This window comes from Mugil cephalus, chromosome 21 (genome assembly GCF_022458985.1).
Source record: "Mugil cephalus isolate CIBA_MC_2020 chromosome 21, CIBA_Mcephalus_1.1, whole genome shotgun sequence".
NCBI classification, from domain to species: domain Eukaryota; kingdom Metazoa; phylum Chordata; class Actinopteri; order Mugiliformes; family Mugilidae; genus Mugil; species Mugil cephalus.
The window spans coordinates 9,099,879-9,125,722 of NC_061790.1; the positions used below are offsets into that span (position 1 = coordinate 9,099,879).

The window sequence follows — 25,844 nt, forward strand, 5'->3', positions numbered from 1 at the left end:
TTTACTGAATGTTTCCTCAAATCTGAATCTAGAATAGGAAAATAAACACCAAAGTAAATGTGAAACGTGTTAAATGCAGCTTCCCTAAAAGTTGAGCAGTTGAACACAGATTGTCACAGACAGTTACAGACTGCAGTGGGTTGTATTTTTCTCTTTTGGAGTTTTGCCAAAGTTGTTCAATGTTCGAATTCAAATGTGTGTAATTTGAACGACAGGTGGATCTTTATTTCATTTAGTGGTCACACTTAAAACAATCACATTTGACTGGGCTTTTCTGAAGTTCACCTCATATGTGTTTACTGAACAATCTCGTTTGTTCTCGCGGTGTTTCTCGGGAAACGGTGAGCGCGAATTCGGTGACCGGTCTGGTCTGATCCGGTTCCCCTCTGGTCCTCCCAGTCCAGTGTGCGGCTGCCGAAGTCGAGGTAAGCAGTCACTCCACTGGTTGTTAGTCCTTTCAGTTTCTATACTATTTACAACCCACTGTCTTCATAGGTAGTCGCCGCCTTTCTGTGTAGCACCTAGCGTTAGCTTGCTAGTTAGGCGAGTTGTGTAACGTGGCTGACATTATGTAAAGTTAACAGTGACTGTTAACTTTACGCTAAGTAGTGCTAATATTTAATATTCCCTAACGTGTTTTTCATCACACTGGCTTCGTCCGAAGACGCTGCAGCTAATAACTACAAGCTTGGCGACGACATTTGGATGGAAGGTAGCTGCTAGAAGTCAACAAAAAGCGACACTCTTATGTTTTCTTTCAGTTTCATTTTCCCCCTGAAAGAATCGTTTGGGTGCACAAGATGTCTAAAAGGAGAAGTAGCCCCGTCAGTGAAACCCCTTCCAAGCGAGGCAGATCTATGGAGGAAGATGATGAAGAGGAGGATGATAATATCACCAAGGAAGTTCTGAGTAGTCAGGTGAGTGCTGTCAATGTAGCTTCTTTCTGTTTCTGCTGATAAAGTGATGCGTCGGTCTCCAACGAGCCGAGTGAACGACTGGAACCGGTTCCCGTCGTTAGGACCCTATTTCTTATCGTAGCTGACCGTGATTGGTCAAGTTGTGCATGGGAGTCTGTGTGTTCACCATAGACTGTATAAATATGGACAGTAAGGGTCTGCAGAGAGTTGCAGCGGACCAGAGTAACCACAGGGAAAGTGAATTTAGTGGATGCTCTGTGTGCATCCATGGAAAGAAGATTACACAGAATGGATTATAACACTGTCAGCAACCACCCTTCTTGACCCAAGATACAAAAAAGCTGGCCTTAAATGACAAAAGAGAAGATCCAGACAGTCTGCTCCACCAGCCGAGGCCCTAGTGGGAGAAGAGGCAGCAGAGTCAACAACAAGAGGAACCACAAACATCTGCTGTGTGGAGGTTCTTTAAATCAACCGTCAGCAGATGCAGCGCTGGAAGTGAGATCATATCTCAAGGTGCCCCCTTTTCCAAAGAACTGCAGACCCTCAGCGCTTTAGGGAGTCCAAATCGTCAGTCTACCTACGCCTGGCACACGTGATGGCACGTAGACTGGATATTGTACCTGCATCCGTCCCCTCAGAGAGAATCTTCTCCAAAACAGAGCAGGTCACGACAGAAACGAGGAACAGGATCAGTGCCCAAGCTGAGGCACTTGTGTGTTTTTGTTTTGTTTTTGTTATTTTAATGCCAATCTTCACTAAAGACTCACCACGACAGTTCCCTGGACAGTTACCTTCTCTTTTTGTTTTGCACTTTTTAATATATGTCTTGTTGTGTGGTGTTTTGCCGGTGCTGTGTTGTTTGACTGTAAATGGTTAGAACTGTTTGTAGCATTTTACACAGAATAACACATAATTTGCTAATATATTAATTTAAGCAACAAACAACAAAGTTGAGGAGCTGCTTGCTTCTTTTTAGTGATCCGAGTCAAACAAACCGGCTCTTTTTAGATGCTGATACTGTGCTTGTGTTTATTGCAGTGACTGATGTACAGCACTTTTGCGTTTCGCTGCAGGGTACTGGTGGCGTGGTGAGTGATGCAGGAATTGTGCAAAGCATCACACTGAAGAACTTTATGTGCCACACGCTCCTCGGCCCATTCGAGTTCGGTCCCAATGTCAACTTTGTCGTCGGCAATAATGGAAGTAAGTGACACCGCTGACCCTGTGGAGTATTCCAGAGAGTGAGTGACGCTTGGTATAGTTTTCTCATAGTCTATGGAAATCCTCAACTAAAATTGAAATACATCTTAGTTTCTCTCCAGAAAATCAGGAATACAGAATTAATCCATCACAATCGCCAAAAAAACGTCTTAACCAGATCAAGTCTTTCTATTATAAGACTGAATTCATCACACTTTATCAAAACAGACTTTTTTTCACAGCAGAGATCATAAAGCATAACAAGTATAACTCATACCAGCTCACTTGGCTGAGCCCTGTCCAGGCTCCTGCTATCGTGCATGTTGTCGTGCATCATTAAGCTGATTGGTACCGTAACATGTCTGCATTTCCTGCATTGATGGTCAAGAATTGTGCTGTAGAAGTGGTGAACTGGGACATTTGGACAAAAAAAAAATTCTACTGCTAATAACATTACTTAAATGGAAACAGCTGTATTATTTAAAGTAAAACTAAAGTTGATAACAATTTGAATGACAAATCAGTTCTCTATTTAAATGTCATACAGTCTCTAAGTATAAAAAAAAAAGTTGTTTAATATATTTATTAAGATCAGTATCAAATGTGTAATTGCAATAGCTGTGTGTAATTAATATGGTCAGTGTTTGACTACCCCAGACTATAATTATAAGTTGTGTTGTTATATTTGCTGTTTGCAAAGGAGTCTTGTTGGTCTTGTTTGATTTGTGTAATGACATAAACTTGAATCATTCATTTTTGTAATAAGGCCTTTCCTTACTTTATCTTTCTCAGGTGGAAAAAGTGCCGTTCTGACGGCTCTCATAGTCGCTTTAGGTGGAAATGCTCAGGCCACAAACCGCGGGTCATCCCTCAAGAGTTTTGTGAAGGAAGGTGAAAGGTAGGCATTTCACCATCCTGTAGTTTAGTCTTTTTTTTTATTTTTTGTCATACCTTACAGACCTGTTTAGGCAGAAAGCTTGGTTCCCTCCCCTCCCCAGCTTATTTGCCTGCTTTTTCTACAAGTTAAGAATGTGTCTATTCTTTAAAAAAAAATTAAATGTGCATTTCTGTTTCTTCAGTTCAGCAGATGTGTCAATCACTCTCCGTAACAAAGGAAGAGACGCTTTCAAGCCTGAAGTGTTTGGTCCATCTATCACGATAGACCTGAGAATAACACGCGAGGGCCTGAGAACTTATAAACTTAGAAGCAAATCAGGTAAAGAGACTTAAGAGTTATTCATTGTTGTCCGATTAAAACAAATTAAATCACCTTTACCATACTGCACATATAGGGATTCATGAACATAGTTTTTCTTCTTATAGGTCAGGTAATCTCAAGCAAAAAGGAAGACCTAATTTCCATCCTGGACAATTTTAATATTCAGGTATGAGATTCTGTTATTACACAGGAGAAATAAGGAATCTCTGTGTTGTTTAAACATCCATAATGCAGACAAAATGTTGTCCAGAGTGCCATATTAAACTTATGATGTTCATTCTTGATCATTTTTCCTCCCAAGGTAAACAATCCTGTGTCAGTTCTCACTCAGGAGATGAGCAAATATTTCCTACACTCTAAAGGAGAAGGGGACAAGTATAAGGTTAGTTAAAAGTGATTACATCATTTAGCCATGCTAAATAATACGCTGTTTTGTAAAATGTTAACATGCTGAACATGTAGAAAATAAAAAAGATCTGTGGTGGATAAATACACCACATGTTGAGGGTCATGAGTAATGATTGAGAGGAATTATAGAGCATCTATAATCACCCTTTTAGCATTGTTGCTCAGTTCACAGATTCATTAACAAACCCTCCCCCCGTTTCCCTCCATTTACTCAGTTTTTTATGAAAGCCACCCAACTCGAGCAGATGAGAGAGGACTTTGTCTACATAAAAACCACCAAGGATGTCACTAAGGATAAAGTTGAGCAACACAGTGAGGTATGAATTATTTTCTCATTTTATTTCCTCGGGATGGTAGTGTTCATTGAGATTTAACGTCTTCGCTTAATCAAAAAAAAAAAAAGTAAATATGTCCTCTGTTTTTAAATGACTCGTGCAGTGCTTGAAAGACGTGAAGCAGAAGTTTCAGGAGAAAGAGGAATGTTTCAAGAGCCTCGAATCGCTTGATGGAATGAGGAACAAACTGGAGGAGCTGCAGAAGCAGATGGCGTGGGCTTTGGTGAGATCTTCTAGTCTCCCAACCCTCTTCACAAATAACCCCATTCTCTTCTGAATTTAATACAGTACAATAATTGTGAGGTGAATGTTGCAGGTGATTGAGCAGGAGAAGGAGTTGGAACCAATGAAGGAGAAGCTGCAGGCAGATCAACATTCCACAGAGAAATATGATGAGAAGGTGGATGAGTGGAAGGTATGGCACTTCGATGGCAACAACAATTTCATGAAATCATATTTATGTGCTTTTGAATGATAATTGTGTCATCAAGTGTGTAGTTCTGTCATACCCTCCCACATGCCTGGATGTTTAAACCCTTCCTGTTTTCATTTTATCCTGCAGAATAAGGTCGAGGAAGCTGAGAAGAAATACAAGCAGATTCAGGAGCAATTGGAGGGTATCACCCATCAAGTCCAGGAGCTCCAGCCCAAATGCGCTCAGCTCAAGGCCGAGGCCCAGAAACGTAATACCCTTCTTAAGTCCAGCGAGGTCAGAGTTCAGACAATATATTAACCTTATTGTAAGGTAGATTTCAGCTGATTTTGTATCGGTACCATGTTATTGTAGTTGGTAACTGTAGTCTCAGGAAATTTCGTGGAGAGCAATTTGGTGCTCTTAGGCCACATCCACAAGAATATGATTTTTGGGTGAAAACACATAAGTTGCAAGACAGATCATGACAGATTTTTTTTTGTGACTGGAACCGCACCTTTTTGAATCCAGGTCCGAGGGTGAGAAAGACAAAGACCTGTGTGGTATCTTTTTTTTTTTTTTCTTCATTTGAGTGGACGCCTGATATGAACACGATGATGTCATCACCCTGCCCCTCTAGGGCCCAATGTCTCACAGCAACATCATCAATGGTGGACTACAGGCTTGTGACAGTGCTGCATCAGATATTGACCCTTGTTGCTTTACCACTACGATGAGCTAAAAAGGAGTGCGGACTGTATGTTTGTATATGCCGCTCTGCCTCTTCTTCTTTTTGGCTGAGTTCTGCCGCAGAAACAGTGCCTGGGATATGTACTACAGGCTTCCTACAACGGTGCGATTCGGTTTTGCAATGGATCAACCTTTACGGAGAAATTCTCAAAACGAAGCCAAGGAAAACTGGAGAAAACAAGATTGTTTTGGTACATGTGGATGTGGCCTTAGACAGGGTAACTTTATCATAATGTTCACAGTGATGAATATGGATGCAGAATTTTTTTTTCCCAAGTCGTACAACCCACTGAAGTCAGATTCCTCCGAAATTCCTTTCGTCGATGCTGACATGTTTTTCTAACATGACAGTTATGCTGTTTATAATCCTTCTTAAGAAGAACTCATGACAGAGAGGAAGAAGTGCGGCTTAACGATGACAGCAGCCATATTTGAAATGTTCTCGTTTCAAGTAAGGCTGGAAACCCCTCCAATATTAGGAAACATCTTCACGCAACGTGGTCTTAAATTCCAGGAACACCATGCCGTTCGACACTCTACACGGGTGCCAGTGCTTCCCGACTGAGCAGCGCTTTAAAGAGAAGGAAATGTCCTGTGTAATAACATTAGCGCTCCTCTGACGGCCTTAGCAGATTTTTCCGTTGTCTTAGAAAACCCAAATGAAAACATGCTGTGCAAACATTTTTTTCATTACATTCGTTTTGGGCGATGACAGACAGATTGTTGCTACATCTTTTCTCTCCAGCTACAGCCTTCTCAGATCAGTCAACGGCTCCCAGCTGCGCACAAAATTGGCCCCAGGCGTCAACGGAGGAACCAATAAGCCACAATAACACAAATAAATAAACAATAATGACATTTCTATCAGACTCTGATCAGTACCCATCCTTAGTGCTGTATCTAAAGTAACAACACAGTTCTTATGTTCTCAAGCAAACATGGTGAATATACAGTTTGTGTTATGAGCACAGTGGCATAATACGGTCGAGATAAACCTGATGATTCATAAAAGATGTAACACATCCTCTGATATGAAACTTATTAAAGAACATAAATGGAGATTATTGTCGTGGTGCTTCTGGTGAACTCTATAAATGACCGGTTTTTCAATTTTTCATGTGTTCTCTTAAGGTCACAGTGCACAGATGTAAAGCCAACCTGAAGGACCTGGAAAAGGACAAAGTTCAGCTGTCTTCACGGATTAAAGATCTCAAGCTGAGGTATGCCCCCTCCATCATTTTTCATCTTTCCCTTGTTTCATTCAGGTTGACAAATGTACTCATTTTGCATTATCTTCCTCTCGGTTTCTGTTGTCTTTTCTCCCCCACAGCATCAGTCAAACATCAGGAGCAGAGAGCCAGGCCAAGGCGGCTCGTGTGGATCAGATCCAGGCGGAGCTGGAAGACTTGAAACAGCAGATCTCCACTCAGGGCCAGCAGATTGATCAGTACCAGCACGCCAGCGGCCGTGCCAAAGAAGAGAAAGGAAAGATGAGGTAAGGATGAAGAAACTCTGCAGCAAACGGAAATAAATCATCCACGCAAAGAGAATCTGATTTACGAATAAGTTTTATGTGAGTCCAGCCCTTATTTTTTCCTGCTCCTTTTACTTAAACCCAAGATTTACAACAACAAAGCAAAACCCAGAATAGACAATAAGGCTTCACACTGCACAAAATAGCCTCAGCTCAGCTTTGGAAGAGATGGAAACATTTCCCCCTAGAGGGGACTCACTCCAGGGTTTTACCTCATCTCTAACTTGATGCTTTGACGCTATGAAGGATTGTTGCTTGTTCTGTAACTTGTAGGACACCTGCAGCTGGATTAGCTAAGCACCTATTTCCTCTTGCAAACCCCTGACTAGAGGTTGCAGTTCTTTAGTGAGCCTGGACACCATTAAGGGAGCGAGGCATGCCCAGCTAGTTTATGTCGCAACGGTGATATGTCATTCCCTTCATTTGGATAATAAAGAGAAAAATTCATAGAGAATTGTAAAAAGTATAAATAAATAAATGCGTTTTTGGTTTTGTCAGTGTCTGTCCTCACTGTAGTTGTAGTTTGACTTTAACATGATGAAACACTCACCTCCACCCGTCTTCAGGAGGGAACAGGAAGTGCTCCAGAGGTCCATCGATGCCAACAGAAGGAACCTGCAGACTATGGAGAGCAGTCGCTCTAATCGACTGCGGCGTTTTGGAGAGCACATGCCTGCGCTGCTGAGCGCCATCCAGGACGCTCACAGGAGGGGGCAGTTCAAGCAGATACCCCGGGGACCTCTGGGTACGGCACAATGAAACACGTCATGTTGCAGTTCGCTTTTTGCTGTTCTTCTTTTAATTGAAAGCTGAACAATGTACCCCAAACAAACGTGCCTCTGACTTTCCTTCTTCAGGTTACCTTATTAGCCTGAAAGACCCAGAGCTGGCCCTGGCCATAGAAGTGTGCCTTAAAGGCCTGCTGCAGGCCTTCACCTGTGACAACTACGAGGACGAGAAGGTGCTGCAGGGCCTCATGACCAATATTTTCCCAGCAGGCCGCAGACCTTCAATCATTACCAGCATTTTCCTCCAACGTGTCCATGATACCAGAAAGAGGTGAAAATGGCTTTACAAAAGAATATTAAACCCATGTCTCAGTTTTACGTTACCTGGAAAAAGTATTAGTTTCCAAGATTAGATGATTGTTAGTTTTTTTTGTTTTTAAAAACAGCCTCAGTTGAACCAAAGTGCTGTAGATGCAGAACAATATAAATAAAGGCCAGTGAGAAGACGGGTTTTTACAAAATTACAAAAGTATCTGACAAATTTTAATCTGTGATTTGTTTTGTGCTTTGTGTCAGGTCTGTGAATCACCCGCAGTATCCCTCCGTGCTTCAGGCTCTAGAAATTGAGGACCCGGTTGTGGCCAACTGCCTGATTGATCAAAGGGGTGTTGAGAGCATTCTGCTTATTAAGGTAATAATCCATTTCTTCACATGACTGTAACATAGTAAATAAGCTTATTGCATATTTCCATATTGTCGTATTCAGCAGGCTCCAAAAGTCTGAGTTGCCTGACAAGGCAGCTGGATTTTTGTGAGGTCACGGGATCAGGCAACAGTCTGTCTTGTCAGGTTTCAATTGACAGGCTTTAGATGTGACGACAGGCTGTTTGCACAACAGTGAGAGGGGATTGAATTTAGCCTGTGATAGAGATAGACAGATGTTTCATCATATCACCTGCCAAGTATTTTCTGAAAGCAGACATCTCCTTTGTGTAGAAAACCATCTGGATTAAAGCTTAACCCGGTGAAGATACGGGTCAAATTTACCTGACTGACATCTGAGCGATGCTTCAGTGGAAGTATGCAGGTCTTCAGCACCACATATACCAATCAGGCGTAACATTATGACCACCTTCCTAATATTGTGTAGGTCACCATTGTGCCTCCAAAACAATTGTGGTTCATCAGAAAATGGACATGGACCTTCTGAGGGTATCCGGTGCTGTCTGAGCCAGGATGTTGGGGCCTTACAGTCCTATGGGTTGAGAGGAGGGGCCTCTGTGGATCAGGCTTGTTCCAGTGCATCCCACAGATACTTGGTCCGTTTGGGATCTAGTGAATTCAGAGGCCAAGTCAACACCTTGTTGTGTTTTTCAAGTTATTTTTTGTTGTTCCTAAAGTGTTTGTTTGTCAGTGAGTGAAACACGTACTTACCTGTACCTTACACATATGTCGTGAAACGCTTTCTACTGTTGTACATTAACATGCAATTTGTTTTCCCCACGTGTCCAGGATCGCACAGAGGCACGGCGAGTGATGCAGGGCAGAAATCCTCCCCAAAACTGTAACGTGGCCTTCTCCGTTGACGGAGATCAGATCTATAATAACCGCAGTTACAGCTCTGATCAGACCAGAGCCAACTTTCTCTCTGGAGACGTTGAGGAGGAGATCAGGTGTGTGTCCAGTGTGCATGTTGAGTCGAATGATTGGTGCTTTAGGGTTTGAAAAAGGTCTAAGTAGATCTTTAAACAATATATATATAACATTAATATATTGGTATTTATTAGCTACAGGTCTTCAGATATGAACTGTTTGTTTGATCAGGCATTTGCAGAGGGAGCTGGAGAACCAGAGAGCTCAGGAAAAACGTTTCCAACAACAGATGAAGAAGCTGGATGATGACATCAAAGAGAATGAAGGGCTGCTAAGGAGAGCATATATGGATCAAAAGACAACTAAAGTAACTACTTTATCCTTTTATTTCCATTACATAAAAGCAAAGTTAATAGTTAAATCTTTAGTTGCAGCAACATAAAATTATATTTCTGCTACTAATGTGTGTGTTTGTTTTAGGGCAAAGCCACAAAGTTACAGCTAGAGCTGACAGACCTACAGAATGTGGAAGAGCCTCAGTCAGAGGACCTCAGGCCCCTGGTTTGTACACAACAGTCTTTGAGTCTTTCCATTTTTTCCCCACAGTTTCTGCCTAACAACTATACCGCAGAGTTTTTGCAGTGGGCACTGACGGGCACTTTATTCTGGTGTTGATAACCCTGTTGTCTGTAATCCGCAACAGGAGGAGGATCTTCAGGAGATCGTCGGCAAGATCTCGTCTAAGCGCGACGAGTTCGAGGACGCACGAACACAGATGTCTGAACTCAAAGCCGCCTACGAAAAGGCAGAAGAGGAGTACCAGCAGCACAAAGAGCGCATCAACACCATCGCTGAGGATGCTGATCCAGTCAAGGTAATACTATAAAGCCACGACCACAGCTCTGGTTACCTAGGTAACCTACTTAAACATTTTCCACTGGGACTTATTCATTTTCATTATATAGTGCTATAATGTCAGAGGTACATAAATTCTTTGAAATAAAATATTCCTGTGAGCTAAACGCTTCGGTCTCAACTTCTGCTCTAAACACTAAGACATTAACTTTGATTTATATGATCATTGTCTCCAGATACAGTCTTCGTGGTAAATTTATGTACACTGTCTTGAATGGGTCTACGTCAGGAACCTACTTCAGCAGAAAATTAACCATCAATTTGTCATTCAGCAAGAGGCAATAAGTGTAATATTTGCCAGACAGTGACATTCTGCCATCAATGAAGGCTTTGTCAATGTGGACATGTGGTTCCTTCTCTCATGTACTGGATATGATTCAGGCTTAAATGTGTTTGAGAAGTTGAAACAAGCACAAAAGAGCAGTAAGAGGATTAGCCAGAGCTCGTAAGAAAAGACTTCCAAAAAGCTTGCCGTTCAGAAAAAAGAGGGTTTCCATAACCCGAAGCTAATAATATCAGTTTTGGGGTAGAGGGTGAACTGTGGGGCTGGATATCAGGGTAAGGAATTAGAATTATTCTAGTGTGTAAGAAAAAATATAGAGCTTTTAGAGTGTATTAGAAGTCTCCTTTCATGAGTATTTTAAAGTATATGCTCAGACTAATTATGAATGTGATTGTTTTACCCCATAGTCGATAGGATTTCAGTACACGTTGCGCCTGGTAACCTCCCCCCCTCGGCTACTAGCTGGAGTTCATGTGGTAACCGGTTCCGTACATGTCTGCTTTGTCCCACGACAGGAAGACCTCAGTAAAGCTGACCAGGAGATCACGAAGTGCAAACACCACAAAAAACACTATGATGAGAAACGCAATATCCTTCTCCGCAATATCCAGGCTCAAGAAGCCACCGTAAAAAGCATGGAGCAGAAAATACAGGTATGCCTGGTGTTCATCAAGCAAGTTCTCTCACCTCTTGCTTTTTAAAACCAGATTTTATTTTCACACACTGCTTAATGAATACACCAATGAATCCATTTCAAGTTATTTTGAAGCATCTTATTACCATTGTTTGTTTTTTAGTCTAATAACCATTAATTTGTTAATGTTGGGAACTGTATCTTCAAGAGTTCTACTCGAATTTTATGTCAGAGATAAGAGGTTTGTTTGTCTGTCGTTTAGCTGTCCGTTGCCAAAGCCACAGAGATCTGTCCGAACCGCGTGGAGGTCCGTCGTACAGCCAAGAGTCTGGACAGTGAGATCAGCCGCCTCAAGGTTAAGATCAGTACCCAGCAGGAACAACAGGGGGACCGCAGGGAGATTGTAAAGTATGTTAATTAGACCACTGGATTAAATGTTCCCTAGATGCTGCTGTGAAGTGTTGCCATATGCATGCTATACATTCAGCGGGTAAGCACCAAGCATGATGTCTTCACTTGTGTCTTCTAGGCAGTACCACGAGGCTCTACAGAACTACAAGAACATGACTCTGCAAATGAAGAATCTCAACAGCTTCATCAGAAGCCTGGACAGCGTTATGAACCAGAGACTTAAGGTTTACACTGACCTCAGGAGGCAAGTGACGAATCCACAGCTTGGATTCATTTAACAGGAGTACACCACCTGTACAACAAACTGATATGCAATATGCAGTAAAACTCTATTCTCAAAAATAACTTTGATTGTGCCAAGAATAACGTGAAACATGAGTCTTAAAATAAGGCAAATATCTTTGTAAAATGCTTCTTTTCCCTTGTTAGGTTCCTCGCCGCTCGCTGTAAATACTACTTTGATAGCATGCTGGCTCAGAGAGGCTACAGTGGAAGTATGACCTTTGACCACAAGAAAGAAACCCTCTCCATCTCAGTAAGAACATTTTAATTATCACTCCAGGAGAATTTCATTATTACATTCAAATTATAAAAAACTTGACTGTAAGAAGCATTCATCGCTGGTATATTGTTGTAAATGAACTAGGGCTGCAACAACAGGTTTGGCATCAGTCGATTACACGTCAATTTGCATTAATTCCCTGTGATGACAGTTCCTACTAACAGGCTACTGAATATGAGACTTTTTTTTTCCAGAAAAGCATATAAAAAAAAGAAAGAGAGGCCTAATAAATAGTCTTTGTAAAAATGAAGTGTCCTACCACAGCAACAGAACCGCTAAACATCTCAACAGAGAAGATCTGATGACTTTCCAACGTCAAAAAGAAAAAAAAATATATCACAGTGAGTTTTTGTTTGATTCTTGGTCAGTGTCTGGGAGGCACAGACTGGAGCTGAACAAAGGCTCTTCATAGCAGATGCTAATGGCTAGTGTGCTATCAAATCAAATCAAATTAGATTTGATTTATTTAGACTAGATTTAAATAGCACTTTTCATACATAAAAAAAAATGCATTAAAAACAAACACCCCTAAGCCCACGGCAAAGGAGGACACCGCCACAGAGACTACCGTAACCCAGACAGACAGGGGCCCACACCACGGCCATAAAGCCCTGGAGCAGGACCCCCAGCCCCCCAGGCAGGCTAGACATAACCCTCGGAGTGCAGGGCCCCTACGGAGGAAAACACTGGAGCTAAAAACTAAGAAACAACAGAGTAAAGCATGAATCACACTAAAGGAATGAACAATAAAAACCACATATGAGAAAAAAAACTAAGAGCAATTAAAAACAGCAAAATCAGCATACTTAAAAGCATGCATAAATGGTAGACAAATACTAAAAGCATAAACAAGTAATAGTAAAAAGAATAAAATGGCTCAGTTAAAAGCCAAATTAAAAAGGTGGATCTTGAGCCTGCCCTTTGAAAACATCATAAACATTCTCAGCAGCCCTAAGGCTCTCTGACAGGCTGGTCCACAGCCGTGGGCCATGTTAATAAAATGAGAAAATGAGAAGTCTCATATTGGATCATACTCATACGTCTTTATTTTATATCACTACCGACATCATCGGATGGGTTAGTGGCTTTGGGCGCTGTTGAAGAAGACGCATTTTAGGGGAAAAATTTATCAGAGGATGAGGCAGAAGTTCCAAAAAAAAAAAAAAAAACTCAAAACAGAAACTGTGTCAACAAAGGAAATGAGACACTGCCATTCTTTAACCCTAACTCATTCTTAAGCTCTATTTGCACGGGAATAGTTTGCCTTTCATAATTCTTCAAGAGGCAGAAAAAAGCCACAAATCAAGCAAAAGTTGTGGAAAAGTAAAAACTCGCCCCTAAATTAAAGAGATGTCGATTTGCAATGGATTAGTTTTATCAGAGGACCTCTGTGGTACCAGATTTATGGATTTATGGTAATTTGCGGTGTAATTTTTACTTCACAAATCGCGGACATGGACGATTCGCGTGGGATTACGATCACAGGCGACTGACTACTCGAAAAATAATCACTTGTTGCAGTCCTAAAATAATCATTCATGCTTGACGGGAATTTCTTTCACCCGTCTTTCATGTGTGCAAAGGCTTAAACGGCTGAAACTCTGAAATCAGTTGTGTTGTGTAAAACTGTCTTTTGAATTCTCCTTCCCTCCTGTGTAGGTGCAGCCAGGCCAAGGAAACAAGGCCGACCTGAGCGACATGCGCTCGCTGTCCGGAGGCGAGCGCTCCTTCTCCACTGTTTGCTTTGTTCTCTCTCTCTGGGCCATCACAGAGGCGCCTTTCCGCTGTCTTGATGAGTTTGATGTTTACATGGTAATAAGAGACACTGAAGCTTTATCAACGCTGAAGTCTGTTTGGATATGCCTGCATGCTAAATTCTCAAATTGCAAACTTGGATAGTGATCGTCAATAATAACAAACAGGAAAAGAGGAATTCGGTAAACAGTTCATACGCGGTGTGTGTTTGTCTTGTTCAAAGATAACAGTGTTGTGTTTCGTCTAATTATAGGACATGGTGAACAGGAGGATCTCCATGGACATGATGTTGAAGGTGGCGGCTGGTCAACGCTACAGACAGTTCATTTTCCTCACCCCGCAGAGCATGGGGTAAGCACCGACACAGCTTTTCATTCGTGTATATGTTTGTGTTTATCAGAGCAGTTAGACCACCCAGATATAATTTATTGCCTCAATAAATGAGCTATGATGTAACCGGCCATTCAGGGAAGCAGGTCGTGTGATTTCAGCATGCTGCTTGATCTCTACTTAGAGCACTAACCTCCGAGGCACGTCCACGTCATCATCTTTGCTTCTTCTGTTTCCCCCCCCCCCCCCTTCACAGTTCTCTTCCAGAGAGCGAGATCATCAGCATCCACCGCCTCAAAGATCCGGACCGCAGTCAGAACACACAACATCCAGATGAAAACAGGAAATAAAGGACCAGTTTGCAGTTTTCTATGAATTCTATAAGCACATGTTGAATATTGTTATTTTATTTTTTAATATTGTTATTGTTGTTATTTTAAACGAGGTAATCGGAACATGTTGGGTTCTCACTGCCTGTTTATGTTCTGTTGTAAAAGTTAAGCTACAATGTTTGTAATTAAAGTTAAGAGACATGTTCTGATTCTGTGTTTTGTGTTATGGTTCTGTCGGGAATGTGGATGAATCTTTTTTTAAGCACACAGCGCTTATGGAGGCTTTTTTTCCCCCACCTTTTGAGTTCTGACATGTCTGAGGTCTTGCAGATGTTACATATGTACAGGATAAAATGGAAGATTGTGAACATTACACACTGCTAACACACTGAGAACACATCAGGTCTCGGTGTGGAGAAAGCAGTCATGCTGGATATCTATACTGATATGGGCTGAGTAATCGGTTAGGAACGAAAAGATGCGGGCTCGTTTGATGGAAATTATCAACCTACTGAAGGGCTGACTTCAAAGAGACCACGGATGTCAGTGCACTAGAGGACGTGGGGCCCTGAGGCCACCATCATGAAGTCTGTTTCTGATCGTTTGTTCAGAGACATTCACACCAATGAGCCGCTCGAGGTCATGTTGTAGAAAGATAGGTTCTCATCAGAAAAGATGAGAAGGGAAAGAATGTCACCTGTAAAACCACTCCTGTTTTGGGGGTCCTATCATTCTTGCTCCTCTAATGCATGTGTTGTTCAATTCATAAACACTAAAGCAGCTATACTCCGATTAAAAAGTCTATTAACAGAATCTCTAACAATGACAATGTCAGGATTGAAGAGTTGCCAGATAATAAAAAAAGTAAACACACAAACTCAAGAAGGGGAAGACATTACAAATGTGAAGCACGCAGCAAACGTGGCTCTCAAACTAAGTCACAAGAGGAAGGATGAGTTTTAAGAGGCGCAGTCGGCCTCGTGACAGTGGGATGTGTGTTTGTGGGACATCAGAGACAAACGCTCGTCAGTTCACTGGGGACAGTGGCAAATGCATTTTATGCGCACTAAATCCTCCTTCATGGCCGTGTCAGTGGGTTCGTTAATTCTTCCTGAAGGAAAACTAAAACGATTTCTAGCTGTTCAGTTAACCTCCCAGAAAAGGATGATTTTCCAAAGTTTCACAGCATTGTATTAGTTTCACCGAAGATGAATATGACTGGTTGGCTACAGGTGGGGAGGAGTCGTGGTTTAGAAATAACTTTCCCATCGTTGGTGGACGGTCCAGTGCCACTCTGGTCCTCCAGTCCCTGGGGACAGCGCCCTAGGAAGAAACAGAAGCATCACATCTCTCTTTCTCACACCCGTCCTCCCCATCACCTGCTTCCTCCTTTGCTACAGTTTCATCACTTCGGAAAACAGCTCTCTGTTGTTCTCTATTATGCCTCACAGGCTCACTGTATGCTTCCACTTCTGTCCCAGTTCCGTCCCAGTCAGCTGTACGCTGTGTGACTCAGCATGCGTCAACACTACGCAAGTAAACTTAAACGGGGCTGATGGTACCCACCCACACACCCCCACTGCATCCAACGATCCCGCACCTCCAACATAAGGTTGGTGCTGGCCTGCCTAAGGCCGCAGGTGAGATCGTCTTTAGGCCCCCTACAGTTTGCCTACCAGCTAGAGTCTAGCGGTGGCTGATGCTGTCATCTATCTGCTGCAGCTCACTCACACCTAGATGGTGGTGGAGGCTCAGCGAGGATCACTTTCTTTGATTTCTCCAGCGCCTTCAACACCATCCAGCCTTTGTTGCTGGGTGGAATGCTGCGGTCGTTGGGTGGTGGTGCATCCACTGTCTCCTGGATCACTGACTACCTGACAGGCAGGCCACAGCTTGTGCTTCTGGGAAGTGTCCTGTCTGAAGTGGTGGCTAGGGGACTGTTCTTGCACCGTTCCTGTTCCAATGATTTTTAGAGTCAGATTCATGTCACATCCAGAAATTTTTTGATGACTCTGCAGTTCTGGGGTGTGTAAGCGGTGAACGGGACGACCAAAGAGATGGTGATTGACTTCAATGGAAAGGGAACAGACCCTCAGCCACTCAGCATCCTTGGTAGGGATGTGGAGGTGGTGGAGGAGTATAAATACCTTGGAGTGACCATCGACAACGGACTGAACTGGAGGACCAACAGTACAGCTGTGTACAAGAAGGGCTGCAGCAGACTATTTCCTGAGGAAGCTGAGATCCTTCTACCAGTCTACCAGGCCGTTACTTGACCTATGTAGGCCACAGACTGACATCCAAAAGTGGAGGTAAACCAGTCATCATCAGTCTCTGAGTGTTCAGCCATCTCGTTGGAGAGTGCTCTAAGGTCTTCGAGCGCCTTCCTAATGGATCCGTCGGGCGCTGTATTGTTAGGGATGAGAGCAGAGGCATCTCTGCATTAGGTCCTGGCCCCACCGGAGGGCGCTGCTGTGCAGATGGGGTTTATCAGCTTTTATAAGTTTTACTGTGTCAAAAATGTTGTTGCGCATAAGTTAATAGGTTATAAACTTCATCCCCAATATAATGCCCACATTTGATGAACGCAATTTCCTCTGTAGACACTTTTTGTAGTGCAGTGTATGTGTGAATAGTTCACTGTGCCTGATGCGGCATCTCTGTTTCGGTGGCGGCACAACCAAGATGGCCCTGGCCTGAAGTGTTGAGGATGGGTGAACTGCTGTGTATGCATGCACATGTAGAGCGCAGACTTCAGTTTGGGAAGTGGGGCCTGAAGTTCAAGGCTCCCGAGTACTTCTCATTGACTGGTGTGAAGCAGGGGTGGGGACTACACAGGTCTCGGTAGCTCGGCTAACGTAGCATCATAACATACCTGTAGCTAATTCACGTTTCATTCATGCATCACATGGTGGATGGAGTTGACTATCTGGCTAGTGTGCAATTTAGGACTTTACCACTTGAAGATAAAAGGTTTGGGACAACATCGACCAGAGGATTTCATCATTTCTTAAGAGAGAAAAAAATAAAGTAGGAGAGGTTTAAGCAGATATCTTGGTTAACTCGGAGCTCCTCAAGAAGGCGCATTTTGAAAGTAATTTTCTTCAATTTAAATGGAATCAATAATGTTGTTGTTCGCATATTGTAAAATGTGTAGCTGCCGATATGTGTGTGGGTATGTGCGGGGAATGCAACATCTGTGGAGCTGAAGTGGCTGTGGTATAGCGTATGTGGTGACTTTGTGTATTGATTGCTGTGTATTGGGTGTGCATCGTTCACACCATGAGCCGTGCATTGTATATTTATTGTTGTCACATTTTGATTTTGAGTATTTGATATAGTGAGATCTTGAACACTGCCATTTGGTGGCGCTATTGATATGATAAATTATGTCGTCAGATTGACGTTTGTGAATTTTGTCGTTGCCTGTTTGTTGTCAGGTTCTGTAGTCCCACAGCAAGCAACATGTCCAAAGCCATTCTATTATTCCATGTCATGAGAGAAGTTGGAGCTAATTGTTCATATATCTTGTCTGATTAATAAATCTCTGTTGGTTATAATCTGTTATTACCAAGCAATATTTCTTTCCTTCACTTTTATTTAATTCTATATAGTCCATATGTATATGTTGGAATGGGAATTGTGGTTTTGAAAACTGTCCTCTGTTAGGTCTCATATTATGAATATGTGAATTATGTTTTGCACATACAGCGTCAGTCATGCCGATGCTCCGCCATCGTGGCCTCGACAATGGAAGCTTCCACGCCACCTCTTCAAACTCCTCATCCCTGCCAGCCACCGCGCCCACGGCAGCCTCTTTGTATTTTAGCTCTGCAGTCAGGTGACCTTGATGGCCAGTCTGCAGTATATGTCCCTCCACAGCGGTAGCAGCAGAAACCTCCTCCTTCACTGTAAAAAGTCTTAGCGGAGGAAAAGGAACAATCATGACTCTACTCATCAGTTCAACAGGAGGCGTCTGAAATGCTGGGGTCTGTTTGCTGTTCCTGCCAAATCTGCATGTTATCTAGTTCTGCTTTCCACGTTTAGTGTTATAGTTTTGTCAAGTCCTGTCAGATCTGAATATCAATTTCGTGTCTGTGTCTGTGGAGCATTATTTTCCTGATTGCTGGAGGCTACTCCACCTTTTTGGGAGTGGGGTGGCGGCGCGCTGATGGCTGTGAGGGAGGGGGGCCGGGGATCGGGCTGTCATCTGCACAGGATTGTGAAACACGAAAACACAAAGCAAAACTCTGCACCGTGTTAATGCCATCGGAATTCAGCTGTTTCACTTCTTCCATACTTAACACTTGCTTTTTGTAGCTCTGCTCTCAGCAGAACACGAGGGGCTAAATAAGCAAGAATTGTCAGTCCAATGCATTTTTGTTCTTACTCTAATTGGCCTCCACGGTTTTTATTAATGGATTTGTTCGTCCTACAACTCTTTTTGTTTTATTTATATTTATAATATATTATATATATATAAATATATATATATATATATATATATATATATATATATATATATATATATATATATATACTCTATTGAGCCTTCTCACTTTAAAGATAACCATTTCAAAACTTGTGGTCAGCCCTGTCTAAACAGTAGCAACAAACCAAAAATTACAATATACAAGTAGTGGTCTTAGTAATGGTGGAGTAATGATGGGGACTTTGCCCTATCTTCCTCCTTACGGATTTGCAATAAGGCACTTTTCCTCCACTGTTACACACACAAGCAACATGCAAGATCCGTCAGTTCAGGATAACTGAAACGACTTTTACTCAGGATCTTCAGTCCTAACCCCTCTGTAAGGTCAGGAGGCAGGTACACAATGTGTCAGGTGGTGCCAGTTTGCTCCAGGTTTTCCTGGACCGAGTAGGTTCAGGTAGAAGCTACAGCCGTAATAATGTTAAATATATACTAAAACAGTGTCAGAAAGGTGGCAACAGAACTATACCATGCAGTCTGTGGTGCTGTTAAACTGCACTGTATTAGACACAACAGTGTCTCTGGTATTTGGCCGAGCCCAGTGACAAAAACAGAGTTGTCAAAATCACAGAAACACATGTGGGTACAGCACGATACTGTTCAATAGCACTACAAACCACAGCCTCCAAAATGAAAACACAGTCAGATCAACAGCCCTCTCGGTTATTTGAAACAAATGTTGAATACAATAACCACCATGAAGTTCAGATTTAGTGCGGGACTCTCAAATTAGGACGCATTCTTTTTCACTAGTGTACCTTACAAACTGGCAAGTGAGTGCAAGTTGCAGCTGGTCCGCTCAGTGGTTTGTAGGCGAACACTAAAGTTTTTAAATCAATCTTAAATGAATCAATCCTCCGCTCCACTGGGAGCCAGTGGAAAGAGGCCAGCACGGGAGAACTGTGTTCTTGGCTGCGCGGTTCCCGTTGAAGAAGAAATGAGGCATTCTCTAAAATCGCCGTGCGCTATCACAGCCAGATTTTTTTTTTTTTTTTCTTTTTTTTTTTGTCAGAGCTTCACATATGGAAGCCAGAGAAATCAGGTCCATATGAGGAGCCCCCGGCCCCAGGGACCACCCGTTCCAAATATCATGTTTGACTCTCGCTGAAGTTTTAGAAAGTTCATAAATGTGCAATGTTAAGCCTCGGCTCATCTGGACATCAACAGGAAACCTGATGTTTCTTTTTATTAAAGTCATTTATAGCTTTGCAAATTAAGAGGCCTACAAAGCCAAGCCTAAACTAATAAAGGAAGTAAAACCAAATAAAACATTAGCAGGCTGTAATTCTTCTAATCTGCAGCATATAAAAATAAACAACAACAGCAGCAGCCAGCACCTCTACAGCTGATGAAATATGTCCAGCCGTACCCGGTCTCCATGTCGGTTATAAAAAAAAAGTCTTGTTGCAGCAGACGAGGACAGTGAAGCAAGTAGCTACAAAATCAGATATAGATATAAATCTACAGTGGATTATAGCGAGAGTAAATTAAGGAACAAGAGACAGCGAGACGAGTAAATCATAGCTTTGACTAACAAATTAGGGTCACTTGTGGTCATGTGCAGAGATCGCTGCAGCTAGATTGACTGGATCACAGCTAACACCTATCATGGCGAGTAAGTGCGTCAAACATACCAACTGACCCTTTTGTCCTATAATGAATTATCTCTTTCTTTCTGACTTGTTGGCCTTCTGATTGTCCTGCTGACCAGACCACCAAACAGAGGGCTCAAACCTTTTGTCAGTTTCCTACTTCCTTTGTTCCCGCGGCTACGTCAAATAAACAGTAGCAATTCCAACGGTAGCACAGGAAATCAGGACTTGACCAAGGATAGAAGCTTTCGGGAGGTCAATGAGAAGTCAGACAGAGGTAACCCACTAGGAGGGAGGGGAAACTACCCCAGTTGCAATTGGACTGCGCAACATTTTCAATAAATGTTCTAGAATGAGTGTATGCCAAGTTTCTTTTGTCAGCTTGGAGTAAATTAAAATAAATTCTGGCGAGACATAACAAACACACTAGCAGTACTACCAGGTGGTCAAGCGCCAAATTTCTCCGGTGTTTCTGGGAATTCTGAGGTTTTAGAGCTATAGGCTTGATTTATATGGCACACAGGCCAATAAATACTGTAGAGCATGGGTCTTCAACAGGGGGTCCGCAGCCCCTTGGGGATCCATGGAGGTACTGCAGTGGGGTCTTTGGTTGATCAGACATTTTTGTATATATATTTTTTTAATTTGTTTTAATTTAAATTGCTTTAAATACACATTAACACGAAGCAGTTTCACACAGAGTGCCACACTAACCAAGACCTGTCAATCTAAGCCTGCTGTACACAGTAGGCTTCGCCCCTATCGCTGCTGAGCCAATCACGAGGCTGCATATTACACGCTGTCAGGTTCCCCACAATTGGCCGAGATCCTGTTCAGTCATCAGGTGAAATCCCACGACACGCTACTGTGTTTGTGTCAGGTATGTTTAGGTTTAAAGCAGTTGGCCACCCTACTGTTGCATACGAATATTTAAACCTGTGTATTATTTGAATAGCTTAACATTGAATGCATAATGATGATAATGATGTATATTAATAAATAGCACTAGGCTGAGTTTAATATAGTATAATAATATTGTAGGTAGGGGGTCCCTATTTAATCTCTCATCAGTTTTGAAGTCCTTGACCTGAAAACTGTTGAAGGCTCCTGCTGTAGAGTCCCGGACAAGGAGTGGTGCTGGAGCTGATAAGAAGGTTGGAGACTCTGGGCGATAAAAACATTCAGGACCTGAGTGGTATTCCCTGCAGTCAATAACGAAAACCTCAGGCATTTTCCAGGATCATCAGATCTACTGTCCATTATGAAGACTTCACAGTAGTTTAGCTCACATAAATGAAGAAAAGTGCATGAGAAATCTGACACTGAATCTAGCATGTCACAAACTGTATGTACCACACTAAGCTGTGAAGAGGAAATGTGGGCATCAAGTATAGATTAAGTTTGCCGTCTGCCATAAGCATCCCCCCTCCCTCCTCTGTGCACTTACCTATCTGAACCTGTGGCCTTGTGAGGAGGAAGGACTTGCACCTTTAAGGGCTCTGTGCCAAATCCCCCACACAAGGCGGACCGGTGGAATGCACTTCCACTCATGCACATAACGCTCCCTGACAACATACCTGACCTCCCTCCTGAGGAAACCGGTGCCTCTCATTACACGCCTGAGAGCTGCAGCGAGCGGACGACATGAAGCCCAAATCCCTTCCAGTGAGACTTTTCGGCAGGAGTCCCTCATCAGCATCAGGTGAGGCTCCCGGCGTGCACCCTGCAGAGTATCAGCGGCATGTGGACCGCGCGGATCACCCGGAGAGGCTGGAGGAGGCTGTCAGCGGGGATGGCAGCGGGCGAGGTGATAAGTGCCCCAGAGAAATACACTTTGCGTTCCTGGCGGAGAGGTATGAGCCCCTGGTCGATGATGAGGACAAAGTCAAGGCAAAAGAGGAGAAGAAGAGGAGGAAGAAAGAAAGCTACAAAAAAGTGAAGAAGGTTTGTTCTTTCTCTCTTTCTTGCTTATTTCTGCACATTAAATAAGCAGTTTCTAACAAAGGTCATCCTTCTCATTACATCTTTGTCTTTTCTTTGTAGTATCTGTTTGGGTAAGTTCAAATGTTTTCAGTCAAGCATAAATTAAATTCCACCACTTTGATTTAATACCTTATAATCGGGGGACTGCACACTCTCAATCTGGGTGAATCTCTTCTGATCAGGTTGCACATCACTACAGTGGTTTGGGCCTCAGGTTAAACATGTATGGTGGACTTTTATCAAATTTAACATGGGTGCAGCCGCATTGTAGCCACAGGTCACATCAGCGTTATGCCTGGTACAACGTGCATGGCAGAGAATTCCTGACAAACAACTTGAAATCGGGATCTTCAAATGTGTCTTCCACTTCCTTTGACAGTCTGAACCTGGTCTCCCCTCTGTCACCCTTTATTCCCAGTGTGCATGTTTGTCACTGGGCTGCTTCACTATCCTCCTCTCTCTCTGTGGTGTGTTTACTTCACTGCTTTATGATCCAAGCTCACCTGCGATTGATAACGAAATGTCTCGTGCAGTGTGGCAAAACAACATCATTAGGGTCATTATACTGACTCAGAACTTTTTGTTGATACCAAGGAGTTACTGATTCACTGAGTCGTATCAGTTTGTGTTGTTGTCTGGAAATACGTGCTATAAATCAGGCAATTATGGGGCTATTTGCTGAATACATACACGTGCGCATGCAGATGGAGGAAGTAGGCTTAAAAATAAAACAAAAACAAGAAAGGTAAATCAGGGGTTTCCTCTGTTGTGTTTAACACTATAAAATGTAACCTCACACTAATCAAACTTTTGTCTTTTGCTCTTTTTTTTTACTCTTCTTTTGTAGTTACGATCCGGGTAAGTTAAAATATATATATTTATATTTGTAAATATGGTTTCAATCAATTTCATTACTGAGAAAAAACACAAAACAAGGCTAATTAATTATGAGTCACTATTTACCAATGATCTGATCACAATATAAATCACCTGTACTCTATAAATCATTACATATCACGATATATATATTCAATATATCATGATATCGTGATATATAACGATTTGTAATTGTTGATGTTCTAATTCATTTCTATTTGTTGTGAAATTGATCCAAAGTAGAGTTGTTCCACCGCTGAACTAGTTTATTGACAGAAAAAGATAGTAGATAGAAAAAGTATCATGAAGTAACGGGTCAGGACGTGTTGTTCACACTTATGTTTACCTTTAGCCAATTGTGGGAGGTGATGATGCAAATCCCTCCTACAGCACATCTACTGATTAAGTGGTGGATTTACAGGAAAATATGACCTGGGCAAACATGATTACAATCAGCAGCCAGGCACTCCTGCTAATACTAAACCTTGAAGGCTCTTATCAGTCAGGTGTGACCTCCATAAATCTGGAAGCAACTTGGAAACACCAAGTAAACAAATCCTAAGAGACATGGCCCCCCCTTTTTTTTGTTTTTTTGTTCGCGAGGCTACTGACTTCAAACTGGATGTGGACGTACCATACAATTTCATAGCTCAGCTGGTAGTAGGCGGAGGGTTGTTTTATTTTCGCGAAGCGTCCGACTTCCTGCATCCGCCACAGCCAGCCCGTCCTTTTCCTGTGCAGAGTACTGAGGACAATAGAGTTCATGAGACTTGTTATTATTTTAGGCAAGAGGAGAATGGGCCTCTCTCCTCCTGCTGTGCTATTGTCCTAAAGCACCGAATACGCAGCCTTGAAATCAGCTTATTTTGGTTAAAATGTTGTTATCAAGTGAAAAGCATGGGAATTAAAATGATTACGACATGAGTGTGTGGGGAAAGGATCGCCGTCTGTGGCTCAACCCTCACGTTTGTTTCTCGTCTTCTGGGTTTCCCTCGGCGTGGCCCGAGCAGATTTCTTAAAACATGGATTGTCAAAGCATGTCCTGATTGATCGCGTTGTCTTTCAGAATGTTGGCAAGGCACTGCGCACCACATGGAAGTGTTTAATCCTTGGCCTATACAACTTTGCCCTGGGCTACTCTACTCCAATCACAGTGGCAGCCGCATTTGTCCCTGACTTTCACCAAGGCAGAAACCGGCCCTGAGCGGAGCTGCGTGGATCATCTGTGGACTGTTTTTTTTTTTTTAAAACTGTACTGTATATACTGTATGTACCATGGCCAAAGACTGTTAATGTTTTGTAATGTTTGTGTATTTGATATAACATTTTGATACGCTGTAAAAACTCACACACGCTGATTCATGCGCTGATGTTCATTTGTAAAATGGGAAAAGCTTATGTTATGGTGATTTTATTATTTGCACTTGTGCTTCTGTGTCGTGTTCAGTTGACTTTTTTTCTCGCTTTTTGAAGAAGTTTTCAGGGCTGGCGTTAAAGTGAACAGACAGACAGACAATACATATGGGAGGGAGCAGACTTCAAAATAAATGTACAAATAAAACATAATTAGTTAAATGTAACACTGTAAACATTTAAATTACCACTCACAACTTGTTATATATTTTTAACCAGTTAATAAATGAAATATAATTTTCTTTAAATATAGTATCGATCACTTCCATCATTGGGGGAAAATAACACAAGACGAGGCTAATTAATCATTTTTAGAAGTAATTATTCAAAGTATTTACAGATGATGTTTATCGAGTAAAATCGGACACAATACTAATCGACTTCACATTATAAATCCTCTGTAAACAGTTGTAAATATCATGATATCATTTTCTCTGTGTGTGTATCTAATTTATCTCAGTTTGTAGTTAAATTGGTCCAGAGTGGAGAATGCTGGCAAGACGCAGCAGACCACATGTAAGAGTTTAATGCTTGGCCTGTGCAACTTTGCCCTCGGCTACTCTGCTCCGATCACATCGGCTGCTGCATTTATCTCTGACTTTCAATCAGACAGAAGCGGACCGTGAGCTGAACTGCATGGATCATCTCTAGTCTGTTCTCAAACCGTACTGTGCATACTATATGAAGATGTATTCAAAACTAAAAAAACATACATAACTCTTTGCACTGACCATTTTATATATTAAATGTACTCCTTTACTCTAAATCGCATATTTTTCATACCCATGAATATTTGTATTTTTTTTTTTAGGGAGGGTGGTGTGGGCATGTGGTGCCTAGAGATTAATTGTAGCTGCAGATGAAGTATGTCAGGGCTGACATATCTTATGGGAAAGACTTAAGGAAGTTATTATCAGTGAAGGAGTGGAGGAGACAAGTAAAGAGGGGAGTCATTTATCCTCTAATGAACACTTATACTTGGAAGTGATAGGTTTAGCCATAAGTTACAGTGGAGGTTTCTCTGTTAAATAACTTTTGAAAAAATAGTGCCAAACATGTCAGCGTTTCTGTATGTGTACGTTGGATCGTTGGATCACTTGTAAAGATTTTCAATTTTATAATAAAACTGAGTGTGTCCCAAAATACACAAATTTGCCTTTTATTTTT

General features: G+C 42.1%; 2 protein-coding genes across 3 annotated transcripts; both read left to right on the forward strand.

The window, feature by feature from the left end:
* Positions 1-317: 317 nt before the first annotated feature.
* si:dkey-119f1.1 (Structural maintenance of chromosomes protein 6-like) lies at positions 318-14,530 on the forward strand. Its single transcript, XM_047573694.1, has 27 exons — positions 318-425; positions 762-917; positions 1,994-2,123; positions 2,913-3,018; positions 3,200-3,336; positions 3,444-3,505; positions 3,641-3,721; positions 3,963-4,064; positions 4,186-4,305; positions 4,399-4,497; positions 4,645-4,791; positions 6,376-6,464; positions 6,575-6,739; positions 7,345-7,523; positions 7,636-7,837; positions 8,083-8,197; positions 9,019-9,179; positions 9,331-9,466; positions 9,580-9,660; positions 9,803-9,973; positions 10,813-10,950; positions 11,194-11,339; positions 11,461-11,586; positions 11,772-11,877; positions 13,564-13,716; positions 13,913-14,010; positions 14,246-14,530. The coding sequence occupies exons 2-27, from the start codon at positions 801-803 to the stop codon at positions 14,337-14,339; spliced, it is 3,261 nt and encodes a 1,086-aa protein (XP_047429650.1). The 5' UTR covers positions 318-425; positions 762-800; the 3' UTR covers positions 14,340-14,530.
* A 7,417-nt stretch (positions 14,531-21,947) lies between these two features.
* LOC124998640 (uncharacterized protein C1orf115-like) lies at positions 21,948-25,824 on the forward strand. Of its 2 annotated transcripts, XM_047573073.1 has the most exons (4): positions 21,948-22,349; positions 22,449-22,459; positions 23,236-23,246; positions 24,331-24,503. In XM_047573073.1, exons 1-4 carry the CDS (start codon positions 22,050-22,052, stop codon positions 24,438-24,440), a joined length of 432 nt encoding a protein of 143 aa, XP_047429029.1. In that variant the 5' UTR covers positions 21,948-22,049; the 3' UTR covers positions 24,441-24,503. The 2 variants fall into 2 exon arrangements, with proteins under 2 accessions (XP_047429029.1, XP_047429028.1); XM_047573072.1 differs by lacking the exons at positions 22,449-22,459; positions 23,236-23,246 and having other exon boundaries at positions 21,956-22,349; positions 24,331-25,824.
* The last annotated feature ends 20 nt before the right edge of the window (positions 25,825-25,844 follow it).